Genomic DNA, 16,862 nt, shown 5'->3' on the forward strand with positions numbered 1-16,862 from the left:
CATCCTAATATATTCATAATTTAATTAAAATTTTAGACTAATCGGTCAGACCCTACACTGACCTGTTTAATATAAATCGGCTTAAATTAGTTATTCTATGTGTGAATGGGACACGAACCTCTTTATTAGACTCGTCTGGACTCCCTGGTGCAGTGGTTCCTAGGAAAACAAAGAAAAACATGTAGCCATTAGCAGCATCTGAAGCCATCTGACGCCTGAGATTTTACATATAATACACAATAATACTAAATTAAAATAAATTAGCAGTATTCAAGGCTAAAAATAGAAGGGATATGCTTCATATAAAGTTTAATGGCTATCTTACCCAAGAGGACTATTGCTCCTGCACCTCCCTCTGCACCAACAGTGACATCGGCAGTAGCACCTTGGGCTTTCTCTTCCACAGACACTAGACCTGAATTCTTCAAGGCTGACAAATACTTGTCATAGTTCTTTTTAGCATACAAATTCTCCTCTTGGCCTGCAACAGGAAAGCATAAACAGAAGTTGCAAACAATGTTTGTAATGTCCAAATCTTAAGACGAGGAAAAATGTATGCAAATGAGCAAATTGGCAGTATTTGAAGTAAAGGACATCTGATTTAGGTGTTCTACCTTAGATGAAAATACATTACATGAAAAGGTTTTCATGTTTTCATTTCGTAATATCTTAACAGAGTTACGACATTTTAGGCATTATCTTTCAAATGTTATGTTTTGTTTTACAGTAAATGAAGCAGAATTCATCTTTTTAGGACTCTGCATCGGCAAACAAACATTTATAATAAATTAACAACACACATTAATAATACCTCAATAATAAAAAGATATTCATAAAACCAAGTAAGAAAACAATTTGGTATAGCAATGTTAATAAATGAGCAACCAATGTTTTGCACAAGAGACCAATGTGGACAACAACACAAGCTCTGGTGTAGGTTTTTACCCATGCTCAACTCCTTGAATGTTTGCTGATTGGTCAAGATCTTTGTCAGCACAGTCCTCATTGCTCCTCCCATCTTTGTTAGCTCCTCCAGGAAGGAGATCTGAGGCTCCAGCTGCTGCAGGACTTTCTGTAGATCTCTCTCAGATGAGGTGTCTGGTAAAGGAAGATAAGGTATATACACCATCAGACTCGTAGTTGATGTAAACAGTTGTATAACACTGGTATCCAGCTAGCCCAGCATGATCAGTTTTGCATATGATAAGCAAACAGAGATTTACATAACATAAAAACTGTCAAAATCAAAGTAAATGCGGGAATATTTTTATGTTTTAAATAAGTGTAGCTTTTAAGATTTTCAGTGGTTCAAAGTATATTTTCTCATGTCTTTGTAAAGAAATGTATGGTTGTTTTAACCTGGCTCAATGTATCCATCTCTGAGATATTGTATGATACACAGGATAAAGCGAGGAAGAACCATCTCAGACATCAAGAGAAGGTCTCGTGGTATTGATGGGATGTTCTCCCCAGTCCTCAACCGATGCCGTCTGCAAAACCTGCAAAAAAAAAAAAAAAAATACATGTTGATGTTACAGACCTCTCACAAAGATCAAAGTGTCATCTCTCTCTCTCTCTGACATTAATTCATTTTTTATTTGAATTCTTAAGCAGCTTAAATCATTCTAACAAGTGACACTAGATACTGAGCGCAATTCAAGTATATGTTTAATGTTTTTGTTCATCTTTTCTTTGTAATACTTGTGACATACATCAAGGTGTAGAGTGTAATGTAGGATTTGTTTGAGGTTCAAGAATTTTAGGATAACAACCCAAAGATAATTTTTCTATTTCTGCCAATACCCACACTGTGATCCATAGCAACAAAACAACTACTACATCCCTTGCTCATTTTTCAAGACTGTATTAAAATCAGCACTAAAGTCACTCCATAAGGTGTGAAACCATACTCTGACCATCTAAGAAAGCAGTATGACAAAATCTGACATCACACTATGTCGTTACTCAAGTTATGATTGAATTTCTGCTGATATTTTCTGCAGATAAAACAACGCTTTAATTATGCCTAAATGTGCTATGATTCCCTAAAAAAGCTCGACAGATATTACAGTTTTATTTGAAAGAAAATGTTACATACAAATGAATATGGCATTTTGTTCATAACCTAAGTTTAAGTAGTTTTCTTATATTGCCCAGTGAATGTGTACATTTTTAAAAGCACGTTATGTTATTTCTGCATGTGTCAGAGGGCCACTACAATAAGAGTAGGAATGATATCACTTCCACTACAGGGGATACTTGATGTTGATTGCAATTACGTGAAAAAAACATGTGCCTAATATATCGGTATCGAAATCGCCAATCGGCAAAAATGGTTGGAAAAGATCAACATCCAATATCGTAGGTCCCTATTGTGTACAGGTCAAAATAATATATCTAAGCTTTGATTATACAATAAGGTTTCTGAGGAAAAAACTATTATCAATCAGGCAGTTGAAAGGCAGTTACAGGACAAACAAAATGACTGTTTTATCCCTGAGTTATGACATCAATAGAAAATTATGGCTTTACTTTGGCTTTTTTATATAATTCTGACGTTAACAGTAGTGTAGGATGACACTTTTATATCAAGATATTCAGACCATATAAGCAGTCGTATATCAGTTATATATTGATAATTTTCAGCTACAGCTGCTGGTATAAGATTTGTTATTGTTAGCAGAGTTGGCTAACCCTCAGGGCAGAGATGCTTAGTCAAGGGTTTCCTATTAATAAATGACAGGAGCATCGTAATATTCAAAACTGATTTCGGCCGGCAGGACATCGTAAACGTATCAAAGATATAATTTTCTGGAAGCTGACACCGACTACGCAGATCAGATTAATATATTAGCTAAGTTAGCTGACTTCCCACCAAGACCTGTCAAACCCGTTACCTGGCTAACCCTTTTGGTTAGCATAGCCAGCTTAGCTAGCAGCTAGCTTGGACTTACCCACTCTCTCGCATGACATTACTGTCTCCACAGTCACAGGCCCCACCAGCCTGGCTCCTGAACATGTTGAAGTCATGGCCCGTGTGGTCGCCGTTATTGAAACACTCAGCACACAGCGACATGCACGGGGAGATGCCACAGGTACGGCATCGATACGCCACGAAATTAGCAGTCCAGACCAAACCGCACAGAGTCGCGTTGTCATAGGACCGGACCGTTTTGCAGAACTCCTCGAAACCTTCGCCTCCTGCTATCAGACATTTACACCAGTCAAGAGCTTCTGTGTCCGCCGCTGGTTTTTCGGGATTTAGTACGACGTCGAGCAGCTCCTGAAGTTGTCGGACCCCAGTGCTATTGTCAGTCCGGTTTAAGTCTGCCTTCAAGTGGGCGGCAGTGGCTTTCTTGTCCCGGCGCAGCAGCGACGCCGCCATCATGCACTCTGGCTTGTTGTCCACAAATTTATTTTTGTTGTCTTGTTTCCATGTTCTCGGACTTTCTCGCGATATGGCTCGTTGCGTCGTTGTTGGCTCGCGAACCTTCAACTGTAACACACACTGAGTGCGCAATGAAAATCTTTATTATGTATTTGATATAATTAAGCATTCTTGTAATTATTTTATCTGGTAGAAACTGCTATCCTTTAACCACCTTGGTTCATACCTAGTCATAAGCGCTGTTTTGTTTTCTTGTTTCTAGGTAACTGAGCCCATCCCTATAGCAGAAATCATCACCCTCTGCATTACTTTAGCAGTCTATTAGGACACAACCCTTATTGGTGTTTTTATGAGAGAACTACCACTGTACTGCAAATCACTTAAGTATATGAAAAAGAAAAATGCAAAAAAACCCTAAATTATTGATGCCTTAATGTTATTAGAAGACACCCCTTCGCTATCTTATTCTATTTTTGTTTATTTTATTTTATTTCTTTGTCTTTTATTAGGTTACAATTTTGTTTACATTGTGTGCTCCGTTTTCTAAAGAGTCTACTGCTGATGTTGTTTCACTTGCCATATATTGTTGTACAATTTCTATTAAAAAAACAAAACAAAAAAAAAAGCATTTACTGCACACCCTATGTGGGTTTGGGCAAAAGTATTCACGTGCTTTTCCATTTAGTAGATAACTAATTAATTAAATCAAAGCATAAATATAATTGTAATGTGTTACAATTTATGAGACACTTTAGTTAATGAGGTACATAACTATGATTTAAGTTTTTATTCATTTCTATATATGTAATACTTATATCCCAACACCTGTTTGAAACACTGCATTTAAAAACAAAAAAATAATAAAACAAACAAACAAAAAATTAAGGCAGGAACTATTACCACTTGTTCCCGGGTCAAGTCGGATTGTTTTGGTTGATGCGCTCGCTCCTACGGAAGTCGACTAAGCCATGCTCAAAATACAAACTTAGGGCGATTTTTGCCGAAGAATAGCCGTCTGAAATAACTCATTGGGGTTGTTGAACAGGAGACACGCGGGTTTGGGACATCACAGTCTCTAGTAATGAAACTAAAAGAGCTAGAGAGTTGCCTACAGCAAGTGGACGCATTTGAAGAGCCAAAAATCCTTCTTGAGCAATATCCAACCAGTCCTCATATTGCTGGTGAGGCGACAACGTGTGATCAAATGAAACTTTGTTGACAGCTTGCATTGTTCCCCGTAACGTTATTCTTTTTCCCGCAGCATGCATGCTTTATACAATCCATAATACGTTTGATGACATTGAGGGTAAACTAGTAGCTGATCTGGGATGCGGCTGTGGGGTCCTCAGCATCGGGGCTGCGATGCTAGATGCAGGGTAAGAGCATCCGTCCAACCTCATGACATTGTTCTCATTCATGTCAAAATATGTCGTATGATTGCTCTACCTTTAAATCGGATTCATCCCTCATTCCCCTCTTTTTATTTTTTCATCAGATTGTGCGTCGGTTTCGACATTGACAATGACGCACTAGACATATTTAAAAGAAATGCAGAGGAATTTGAGATTTCTAACTTGGATCTGGTCCAATGTGACCTCTGTTCCCTGGAGGGTGAGGCGTATGCCAAAAAGTTTGACACTGTCATAATGAACCCACCATTTGGGACAAAACACAATCAGGGTGAGTACACAGTTTCAAGTGCTGTAGTCTAATCCTAATTGGATTTTTACTTGAACAGTAGCTGTAACTCGGAAACTGCAAAGTAGAGTATCCAGAAAATTGTCCCGCTAAGTAAGTGTAGCCCTGTAAAGTTAAATTTTACTTCTTTGCTCAAGGTATGGACATGAAGTTCCTCCGGGCTGCTTTGACAATGGCGAAAACAGCAGTGTATTCACTTCACAAAACATCAACACGAGAGGTAAGTTTAGTTTCCAGACCTGTCACATTTACAGTACTGTGGTATTAGATTTAAATCTGAGGCAAGTCCAAGTAAACTGTCAAGGCCCTGAAGGCAGGTCACAGTTCGATTATCTTCATAAGGAAACATATTGAAGACTTGTTAAATATGTTTTAAAATATTTGAACATATATGTTCAAAGCTGTTGGTTACTTGTTAAACTGTTTTTATGAAGCTTTATGCATGGCTCTTTAAATGAAAAGGCAAAACTGGAGTGGAATACTTTTGCTTTTAAGCCTCGAGTTAAGTCAAGTCCTTATTTTAAAGATGTAGACTTAAGTGTACATATCTGGTATGAAGACTGACATGTAATTCCTTGTTGGATTACAGCACATACAAAAGAAGGCTACAGACTGGGGTGTGAAGATGGAAGTAATAGCAGGTGAGAATAATAACATCATTTCTACAGCTTTACTTTTGAAACACTGATTTTGTATTGTCCTTGCAGAACTAAGATATGACTTGCCAGCATCTTACAAGTTCCACAAAAAGAAATCGGTAAGCTATTACACTGTCCCATAACACTTACAAAAAAGTGTTTTCCAGTTGTCCTGAAGCTGTACTTGGTAAAAACATATCAAAACAGATCTTTGATTAATTTTTATAAATTGTTTTATTTGCTATTCACAAATGCAAACTTAAAAAAATAGCAAAGCAGATGTTCTCATCACTCAATGTAGGAAATCTACGAGGAAAAATAAACACACAATGGCACACAGATTTTCGATGTCACTGGTCTTACAAAACCAACTATCTGGTCAGCTGAAATTAAATTACTGTCAAAAGAGCATGTTTATGTTGGATATGATAAAATCAAAAGCATCTTAAGAAAGGAAAAAAGTTACACAACTGATGTGAGAGGCACAATATACAGGGACTTAAAAGGCTGACAACTGACAAAAAGTGTTGCCAATTCTTCTCTAGGTTGACATCCAGGTGGACTTCATACGATTCTCCACAGCCTGACACTTTGACTGGAATGAATTTAAGTTGCCTCTGCATTTTCACTGTTTATAATAAAGGTTTTCAAAAAAAGAGAGACTATGGGTGCGACCTTGTTACTAAGATCCATTTTCAGTTTTGGCAACCTTTGCTGCAGGACCATCAGCATCCTCTAGTTCTCTTTTTGGGGCTGCAGGTTCTTTGGGGAAAGAAAAGTAGATATAAGATTACAAATGACAATCAATAAATATCTTACCATTAATTACAATTTTGAAGCTTAAAAAAAAAAAAATGTTGAACTTACCATCATCATCGCTGTCAAATTTCGTCTTTTTGCCCCTGTACTGAGTTCTGCCCTGATCTCTGCCACCTCTTCCCCTTCGTCCTCCTCTCCCTCTACCACCAGATCTTCCTCTGCCACCTTTAACAGATGGACAAGATGCATCAGCATGAAATCAAAGATTTATTATAAATTCATGATCTAACATCTTGATCAGCTTCTATTTGAAAATAATCGTTACCTCTGCCTTTGTTTCTGTTGTAGGATTCTTGTTGAGCTTCGATTATCTTCTTCAGTTCCTCTTTCTCCTCGTCACCCTCGAGCACTTGCCATGTAACACTGCTGTCCTTGATTTTTAATTCCCCTCCGTTTGCCTCTTTGGCCTTATCGAACGCCTCCTTTGCGTTCCCATCGAACAGGAGTGTTCCCTTGTCGAGAGAAAAAAATGTTTTAACATCACATCTCTTAACCCTTTGTATGAAACTTGCGTGGTAGAGAGCTGGCTTACCTCTTTGGCCCCTCTTGTAAAGTCAACCCACTTAATCTTTCCGTGCCCCGAGAACAATTCATGAAAGTCCTCTCTTGAGACATCTTCGAGCTCTCCTGAAAACCTCAACAAGCAACCAGTCTGTTCATCAAGGAGCGCTCCCTACAAAACAAGTGATGCATTATTTATGTGACCAGAGCTCATCGCAGTGAGAAGTTTGTTAGCACTTGAAGAGATCTTACCATTTCTTTGTCTTCTGCATTTTTCTGCTGCTGTTCCTTGTCACTGAATAATAATTGTTGGGGAGAAGGGTCAGTAATGTTCCACAATATACAGTATGTGTTTAGGACAGGGATATTGCTTGAGTACTCACTGTTTAGCTTTTGCTTTTGTCTCTGCTTTGAAGTTTTTTCTCTCCTCTGCTTTCTTTGCATGATAGGCTTCCCTAAAAGAAGCAGAGCAATGAGATAATTGGTATTATATGTAGGGTTATTTAAAAATGAAAGTAATGGTTAACACAGCTCCAACCTACCTTGATAACACAAGCATCTCATTTTCTTTGAATGATTTTATGTCTTCACGTTCCAGAAACTGCTTAGAGGACTCTTCTGAGTCGAAGCAGACAAACACTGATCCCTGTGAAGAAATTGAAGTGGTTGAACACATCTCCCCAAATTCACTGCAAGAACATTTGAAATTGTAACCTAATATAGCAAATACCTTGAACTGCCTTTGCAGAGTTCTCCTCATCTGAATGTTTTCTATGGTGCCTTTTGCATTCAGCCACTCCTGAATCTCATCGAGGGAAGTTTCGAGAGGAAAACCTTTCTAGATGAGAAAAGAGAAAAATAAAATGTGAACACAACAGAAGACTGAAGGTAAAGAATAGAATCTCAATAGGTACAAGGGAAACCTGACAATCCATTACACAAATGTGAAAAGAAAATCTGTAAAGCCAATTAAGTGAAAATACAGTGTATGAAATGCATTGTTTATAGTTATAAATAATGGTTATAATGTAATGTTAACGTATCCCAGGACTGTTTTATTAAACTACATTAGTTTAGCTATAATTTCGTGACATGGATTTGGCAAGTTTCCGTTTGTAGTACGCTTGTAGTCCGAGTAATATTGACCAATCACGTATCAGCAGGCTGCGGCGTATGCAGGAAAAACAGTCAATGTGGAGAGCAAAAGCGGGCGGAACGTAATCCGCCGTAATGACATCCCGGCTCCCATCAGCAGCCATCTGACAATGATTTAGCTTCTTATTAATCTCTATAAACAGACATCTGCAGCAAGTTCAGCTAACAATCCGTTCTAGATCAAAAATTCTCTTGACGCTGTGTCACGAAAGCCATTCAGATTTCCCGGCTTCATCGAATGCATCAGAAATGATCGATTGGACTTCCGTTCAACAAACGAGCATTTTAAAAGTAGTTTTCTTCTCCTCTTCAGGACAGACCTGACAACGCTTCATTTTGACTTTTACAAATCTGCATCCTGATGCTGAAATTTTGGCAAAGGTAAGACCCGTTAATTAAAGTAAATCACAAGAAATACTGCTTCTTTTCCTGTAAACAATGCAGTACGCGGAAAAGGAAGTCTTGACTGGAAGTCATTTATCGCTAACTGCCGGCTACACGACCCTGGCATGTTCACCGTTGACCCCAGAGGCTATATCGTCGTCATACTGTAGCCGATGGGATGTGAGATTGGTTCAGCTAGGTCTACCTTATAAATCAACATAAGAATTCTGAGTAACTATGCAAGCAATTTAAAAACTTACAATGTACACGGATTTGTGTCTGAGAGCGTCTTTGTATTCATCATTCACTTCAGGTAGGGGTTTGTTTGGAGACCTCCTGACTTTAGTCTTGTCTTCGCTGATTTCCAAGAGGCCAGTCTTTGATTTCTGGAGAGCTGCAACGATGACGCTGCTTTCTGCAGTTAAAGACTTCAGTCTGAGAAGAGAATAAAGATGTTTCAACAAATACTCTGAACTCAAAGTGGGAAAATGGATATCAGTGCTGCTGTAGGAGCATGCGTAAATACTAATTATCTACATGAGCATGCATTATTCATCTCAGTGCACGGACACAGTACAAAACAAAGTCAGTACTCAGGGGCTACGGTTTGAGTTGTCTCAGCCAGTCCAGTTATGTCACAATAACTTATGGCTGGAGTTTCCTCAGCACCTTTAGGCCCCAATTTTTGAGAGTAATTGTAAGAAAGATTCTAAATTACTCCTGCACTCCTCTTCCAAGAATTATGCTTCATTACAAAGTTAAAGTGCTGACTCACACTGACTTTTGTCAACATAAAATTACAAGTATACATTTTTTTCCAGTTGGATTTCACCAAGATTTCCATGGAAAGCGTCTCTAAGTCCGATGGCCCTACATGAACACCTCTTAAATTAGATTATGACCAGTACCTTGTTTTGTGTGTACCTGCTGTAGCTAAATGTAGACAACAAGTGCCAGGGCGGAGACATGTGATAATCCGGACTTGCTTGTTATGAGTCATAATGGGGCCATGAACTGATTAGTCATCACCGTCTTACTCTACATTCACAATCAAATAACATCCATTCTTACACTCCTCCCATCAGCGAATTGAAAAATTCTTCCACTTCTTGGTTAACACCGTTTTTATTTATTTTTGCCCTATCTAGTTAATGACCCTGAGGTTGAGCTGGTGAGATCCTCAGTGGAACAGGTAATGTGACATTGATAGAAGAGACGTTATAACAAACCTGTTGAATTTAAGCATCGTCTCCAAAGTGACCCAGCCATCATCAACTTGCAGTTGTTCTTTGAGAAACTTGTCTCTCGGAAGATTGTGATCCCCAAAGTAGTACTAAAGGAGGATATAAAAATAAATATTTACATTTTTTATATTCAAATTAAACTGACTTTCACAAAATATACATTTCAAATCAGAATTACCTCAATCTGTCGGGCCACTTTCATCTCAATTGGAGACATCTCTGCTTGATTTTCTGCCATGACTGCTCTGTGTAGGAAACAATATAAAGAATTAGGAAAATACATCTCCTCTTTTTATAAATTTAACAGGTAGGCCAGGCAATTAAAATCCATCCGTTGAAATTTTTCACATCCAAACAGCAATTAAAACAGGAAATGTTCAGGGGAAAAGTCAATGGCAATCGCAAGCCCTTAATAGGGCCATGCAATAATTTCCTTCAGATCAGAGACAGGCAGTTTCATAATGATAACAATAAAAATCATTTGCGTGGCGCTCCTCTACACCAATGCTCTTGTGTACTTGACCACTACTTGAATGCTGTGACATTTCTCTGGCTTTCAATATATGGCTTACTGTTGCATCATAGAAACTGGCTATTCAGAGGTCTCTGAGTTATTCGGGGTAACTTCAACAAACAAACAAAAAAAAAACCTTTAATGAGGATTGTTTACAATTGAGGGCACAGAACTTAAGTTCTAATCACCATCTTTAAGACACAGCTGTGTGGCAATTAACAAAATATATAAAAATTATCTGCAGGTCCAAGTACCAAGAGGTTTATCTCTGTTGATTTTTTAGAGATCTGTTCTTAACTGCAACAAGCAGCAACAGCAGCTCTGGCCGGGGTAAAATGTGTGTATTGTACTGTAGTAGTGATTTTTTTGCAGTTTCACAGCAGGGCACAAAAACTACATTGGGCAACTGGCTATGTATCTTAAATAAGTTGACCAAGTAGAATAATACTAAAAAGCCAAATAAAACTAATGAAATATATTAAATGCATGTACAGTAAAGGGTTTTCCTTTATTCTGCTGTCACGCTGCTCTTATTGCTAGCTTGATAGCTAACCTGCTAGCTTAGCTTCCTCTGTAACGCAGCTGAAACGTTACACCGGCCATGCTGTGTCCAAACACTTAGGTTAAAAGGCAACTCACCCAACCTATTAAGTCCAGCTTTGCCATTACGTGTTCTTTCTATGTGATACTTTAAATAATACATTTTCTTTAGTGACGGTTTTGTAATCTTTAGTCACTCAGGTTAACTCCATTACAGCAAAAACATGTTGTGCAGACATGCTAAGCGAGAACAACTATTCTCTCTGTTATTTGGTTAACTATCAACCCAAGAACCTATCCAAGGCAATTCCAATAAACCATAAAAGCCCTTTACACCACCTTACTAAGTTATACTTACAGTACGCTCAGTCTCCGCTAACCGCAGTTAAAAAATGTCAAGCCTGAAGTCTTAACTCAGTCACTTCTCTGGTTGCACGTTGTAGTCAACTGCGTGCTACGGAGCACAGCGAGGGCCAAAAACTGGTTCGTTTATTGCTAACGCGATTGTGGCTCTCGGCAGCATCACTGGCAATCAACACAAGGTAAAACCTCTTAACTGGCAGACATTTCAGTCACTGATTCAGAGAGAGAGAGAGAGGCAAACAAGCATGTAGGAGTTACATGCACCCTAAACATTTTTTCAGTGGCTTTGTAAATATCACAAAAACAAAAAGTTACAAAGTCTTCATAAATTCTCTGAATATGGCTTAAGTGATTGTTTGAGTTTGACACACCAAAATAAGTGCCTAAAAATCCAACAGTTTGTTTTGCCTTACATTTACAAGAATTGTTTAGGTTTATTTCATGAAAAGAATTTAGCATCTGACTAACAAATTACATTTTCAAGATATCCCTAATATATTAAGTGATTTTCTCTCAAAATATTTGAGAACGGAGTAGTTATACTGATTAGTTTCAAAAACAACAAGTTTTACTGAATCCAATGCAGTGATCTTTGTCTTCAACAATAACCTAAGATATTGAGTAAGTTTCACGCTAAATGTCATGACGTTGACACCCGTCACCGCGTCCTCGTAGGAAATCTGCCTTTTCGTCAGGGAACGTGTTGGGTTATCAGGTGGAGAATGGAACACCTCAGGGAAGTGTCTGCAGTCCGGTTCTGTTTAACATTATGATTAATGATATTTTTTAGAATGTTTAGAGAGGCATAGGGAAGTCATTGTATGCTGACGATGGAGCTTTATGGATAAGAGGGAGGAATAAGGAATATATACAGAAGAAACTGCAGGCAGAAATTGTGAAGGTGGAGCAGTGGGCAAATGAATGGGGCTTTAAACTATCAGTTACAAAAACACAAGGCATATGTTTTTCTAGACGACACAAAGATATTTCCCTGAAATTATATGGGCAAACAATTGAGCAGGTCAGGGTCATAAGGTTGCTAGGAATGTGGATGGATGAAAAGCTGACGTGGAGGCATCATTTAGAAACAGTAAGAGATAAATGCAAAAAGGTCAACAATCTTTTAAGATGCCTGTCAGATAGAGACTGGGGAGCAACCAGAACATCACTGCTGAATATATATCAGGCCATTATGAGAGCAACATTAGATTATGGATGTATAGGGTATTTATCAGCAGCAGAAAGCCATCATAGGAAACTGGATGTGCAGCAGGCACAGGGACTAAGGATATGCAGTGGAGCTTTTCAATCCTCTCCAGTAGCAGCCATTCAAGTTGAAATGGGTGAACAACCGTTAAGGATCAGAAGAATTAAACTTCTGTTAGCGTATTGGGTAAATCTTCAAGGGCATGATACATCACATCCAGCTAAAGCCATCCTGGAGGAATGCTGGGAGCATAATGACTCTAATTTTACAAGTTTTGGCTGGATAGGAAATATAAAAGCAGAGCAAGCAGGTTTGGCTCAAATACAATTCAGTCCGACAGTCCCATACTCACATACTCCCCCCTGGTTATTTATAGAACCATCAGTAAATTTTGAAATAAAACAACAGCTGAAAAAGAATAAACTAGTCTCTCCCGGGAGGGTAGCTGAAAGTTATCTGGAAAATCATTTCTCTGATAACACAATGAATTTCACAGATGGGTCAAAAGACCCTGATACTGGACGAACAGGAGCTGCAGTATACATTCCACAATACAAAATACACATTAAGAAAAGGACCACAGATCAGTTATCAGTGTATGCAGTTGAGCTTTTAGCTATCAAATTAGGTTTGGAGTGGATAGAAGGAAATAACTACAGGAATACAGTAATAGCATCAGACAGTTGGGCAGCACTCACAAGCATCAAAACCATGAAATCATGCAGACAAGATCCTATAATCGAAATACATAATACACTATACAGAATACACAAGAGGGGTTTGACTGTCTGCTTTATTTGGGTTCCTGCCCATGTAGGAATAGAGGGAAATGAAGCGGTAGATATTCTGGCGAAACAAACACTTAAATCACACACTGTAGACATAGAAATTCCGTTAAGTAGGGCAGAGGGTAAATCAATAATTAGGAAACATGTTGGAAAAGTATGGCAAGAACACTGGGACCTTTATAATATACAAAAACAAGTTGGGGTGGTCCGAAGGAAGGGCAGGAGCCGGAGGGAAGAGGTAGTCATCACACATCTCAGGATAGGGCACACAGGACTGAACATCACACTACATAAAATAGGTAAACACCCTAACGGCAATTGTGACCACTGTGGTCAGTCTGAATCAGTCAAACATGTTTTGTTGGAGTGTAGAGCGTACGAGGAGGAAAGGAGGGCACTGATAACGGCAGCAGAGAAAGCCAAGGTATGCTTTAATATAGAGAGCCTACTCAGAACAGAATTAAACAGAATAACTGTTCAGTTAATGACATATTTAAAAGAAACAAAGTTGATGGAGAGGATTTAGTTTCCTCGTTTCTATTCTGTTTTGTTTATATTCTATTTTTTGGTTAATAAATATTAATTTATTTCTTTATTTTATTTTTGTTGTTTTTTTTGTTTTTTGTTTTTCTTATTATGTTTTATTTTTCTGCCAATCTACTGCTCCACACTCCAGTCCAGTAGGTGGCGGTAATGCACCTTAAGTCGGTTGCCAACCGCCAATTAAAACCAAAGAAGAAGAAGAAGAAGGGAACGTGTTGGGAGAGGCAGGAGACACCATTGCGGTAGTACTTCAAAATCCGGGTAAGTAACCAGCTAGAACAGGGTGATTAAATATTGATTGATGAATATCAATATGTATTGATGTTTCTTAGTGCATAAACAGCTATATAGGCTGTAATGTTATAAATACCGTCGTGCTGCCATGCTGTCCTTACTTAAGCTATCATGGCGTCGACAAAGAAGCGAGCATGACGCACGACCAGAGAGGGTAGCGCAGTGTCACCTTAAGAGTGGTTTTCATATTTTTCTAACGTCCGAGCCAAATAAAAGGAAAAATGTCCGAGAGTTGTCTTTAACGTTTAACTGTCATTTATGGGGCGCGACGCGCTAGCTTATTTGTCCTCTTCTTAAAGTTGACGGAGTGGGGGAGGGGGGTTCCTTCTCACACACCCACACACAGAGTGGAGTGCAGAGCAGAGAGGCCGCGGTGGAGATTGTGAACCAGGAGAGTAAAATAACGTTTAATCGAGTTGATTGTAACTCTGGCTTATTAAGCTATCAGTGATGTGCAAGCATGTTTTTTCATGAGATAATGATAACGATAGGTTAGTAAGTCTCTTTTAAAATGTGTTTAATCTATGACCATACCATGTTGCTGATCTAGAAACAGTAGTGGGTGGGGGAATTTCAGAAAGTGGAAAATGTGGGAGTCACAGAACTGTATCCACAGTCTGGCAGCTGTAAATTGGCTTGCCTATTTTTATCAAACTGTTTTCATTATGCTTATAAAGCATTGTATGTATTCTCTTAAGAACAGCGCTCTTGCCCAACTAATTGTATGTACGTATATTATTCAGGTTTATAAAGGTTCAGGAAAGCAGCGAATAAGCAAAATTACTTGCACCTTGATTTGGACAGAGTTTGATCTTTTTAAATTATTTTTTAGGGCATTTTTTACTTTAACTATAGTTGGTGGTAGATATAATTGTTAACATAAATGAGACTACAAATGGATGCACAACTGCTATGAAAACACACACATCCATCCAAGTAAAAATTCTCTGTGCTGGACAGAAGTATATTTTGAAAAACAGTCTACTCACTAGATAATGCTCCCATGAACATTTATTACCTCTGTTTGATTTTTTGGGAACAAGCTGGGGCTAGAGCTATCAATTATTTTAGTAATCGAGTAATAATTCCATTGATTGATCAAGTAATGGGACAAGTCTCTGAAAATGAACAGCTAATTGTCCACTGATTGCGGTAACTACTGTCAGCAGATATAACCCTTACATTTTTGTTTATCCAGAAAAAGTCCACATTAATGATCAAAAAAGCTGTTAAACCGTAATGCACACACTGCAAATCTAGTACAAACAATAACTACCATGTGCCAACAACAATGTTTTGTAAACTTTGGCTCTTCCATTCTGAACTTAGGGTTACTGTTCGTTCAAAAGACTGTCTAATGTACATTTGTTATTCATGTTGAAGAGGCAGCCTCCACCTGCTGAGCCTGCTCACTACAATCAATAATCAATTAGTTGTTCATATTAGGAGACCTGTCATATTTTCTCTTTTGTATATTTGCTATTTCTATTTAATAACGCATAAGTATTTTCTTATCTGATTACTCGATTAATCATTGGAATAATGGGTAGAATAATCGATTGCTAAAAAAATCAATAGCTGAAGCCCTACTTTTAAGTACCATGTAATATGATTTAATTTCAGGTGTTATGGTTTTATTTATTGTTTGTCATGTAAGTATTATAAGCTTACTTTCAATCTCACCACTCTATGGTCTCATTAATTGTCCTGCCCACAGCACTGTCTGGTTACACCTGACAAGTAGGGTTGGATAGGTTTCAGTTTTACCAGTATGGTCTGGTGTAGGACCATAAACTATTTTAATTTAAAACAACCAGACTTAACTAGCATTTGTCAGGTGTAGATGGAAAGATCGAGTAGCGTGCGGCTAGTTAGCAGAAGCCCCAGGATAGTGGATAAACTCGGCACCACAGGATGTTGCCTCTGTTGTGTGGTAGTGTTACTAGAGCTGAAAGTCCTGTGAGGAGTTTTCTGATAGTTATGAAACGGACTGAAATTAATTCTGATGACTCTGTATGAGCTACAAAAGCAAACCAGACCATCAGCAACAAAATTGATAATTTCTGTGCAGTTATTTTTAATACCTGAAACTGCTAGCGAGGAGGTATGTGTCAGACGAAGCAATCAGATTCAGGTTTATTGCCAAGTACGTTGACACAGGAATTTGTTTTGGTGGTTTTGGTGCAGAACAATTAACACAGAACTAGAATAAAAATAAGTAACTGATGAACTGCACGCTGCCTTTGTTAACCTTTTGTTTTCCAGGGCAAACATTTTAAGTGAGTGATACATGTGACTGTTAAAGAAAGCAGAATCAGATTTGTTGTTAAAAACCACCACTTAAGCATGTACAGGACAAAATCAGCAAAGGGATGAGGTAGCTTTGTCCACAGGGGTTTGCCAAAATCAACACAAACTGAAAGTTCCTCACAGGAGTTTTAAAGTTGTGCACAGAATGCTGCTTAACTATTCCAGCCAATGTTTACAAGAAGTGATGCATGTTACACTTTCTAACATTGTTTCACACTCGTACTTCAGTATGAAGCCTTGTTTTGATCTGTGTATGTACTCTAAAAATAGAAATGTAATGTAAATGTAAATAATATGAAGCTTGTAATTATATTGTCACAGGCTGCCTCCAAATAAATTATTGTATGGGAAACCCTGGAAATTTCAACTAATGTAATCCCAGATGATTGTAAGGCAAGGTCATAAATATTGTGTGTCTTGTGAAATGCATGCTGAGAGTTAGTCCTAATCAGTTTTGTATACCATGTCTGCCGCAT

At 38.2% G+C, this 16,862-nt stretch overlaps 3 protein-coding genes across 3 annotated transcripts in view; 1 reads left to right on the plus strand and 2 right to left on the minus strand.

Annotated features, from left to right (window-relative positions):
* ubr3 (ubiquitin protein ligase E3 component n-recognin 3) overlaps positions 1-3,398 on the minus strand; it is a 40,630-nt gene extending 37,232 nt beyond the window's left edge. The window contains exons 1-5 of the mRNA XM_069663102.1: positions 2,955-3,398; positions 1,360-1,499; positions 946-1,098; positions 326-481; positions 119-159 (exon numbers count right to left, since the gene is read on the minus strand). Of these exons, the coding sequence (XP_069519203.1) occupies positions 119-159; positions 326-481; positions 946-1,098; positions 1,360-1,499; positions 2,955-3,388 (924 nt within the window). The 5' untranslated portion in view covers positions 3,389-3,398. The remainder of the gene's footprint in view (positions 1-118; positions 160-325; positions 482-945; positions 1,099-1,359; positions 1,500-2,954) is intronic.
* A 947-nt stretch (positions 3,399-4,345) lies between these two features.
* mettl5 (methyltransferase 5, N6-adenosine) lies at positions 4,346-6,462 on the plus strand. Its single transcript, XM_069663774.1, has 7 exons — positions 4,346-4,569; positions 4,650-4,764; positions 4,884-5,068; positions 5,224-5,306; positions 5,676-5,727; positions 5,794-5,843; positions 6,270-6,462. The coding sequence occupies exons 1-7, from the start codon at positions 4,470-4,472 to the stop codon at positions 6,309-6,311; spliced, it is 627 nt and encodes a 208-aa protein (XP_069519875.1). The 5' UTR covers positions 4,346-4,469; the 3' UTR covers positions 6,312-6,462.
* Positions 5,935-11,324, minus strand: ssb (small RNA binding exonuclease protection factor La). Its single transcript, XM_069663773.1, has 12 exons — positions 11,240-11,324; positions 10,006-10,072; positions 9,813-9,916; positions 8,844-9,018; positions 7,775-7,882; positions 7,587-7,690; positions 7,428-7,499; positions 7,297-7,339; positions 7,076-7,216; positions 6,809-6,995; positions 6,592-6,708; positions 5,935-6,486 (listed from the first exon to the last, which is right to left on the minus strand). The coding sequence occupies exons 2-12, from the start codon at positions 10,063-10,065 to the stop codon at positions 6,407-6,409; spliced, it is 1,191 nt and encodes a 396-aa protein (XP_069519874.1). The 5' UTR covers positions 10,066-10,072; positions 11,240-11,324; the 3' UTR covers positions 5,935-6,406.
* Positions 11,325-16,862: the final 5,538 nt, after the last annotated feature.

This window comes from Semicossyphus pulcher, unplaced genomic scaffold (genome assembly GCF_022749685.1).
Source record: "Semicossyphus pulcher isolate SPU_LCO1_2020_fin unplaced genomic scaffold, fSemPul1.0.p SCAF_15, whole genome shotgun sequence".
Classification (NCBI taxonomy): domain Eukaryota; kingdom Metazoa; phylum Chordata; class Actinopteri; order Labriformes; family Labridae; genus Semicossyphus; species Semicossyphus pulcher.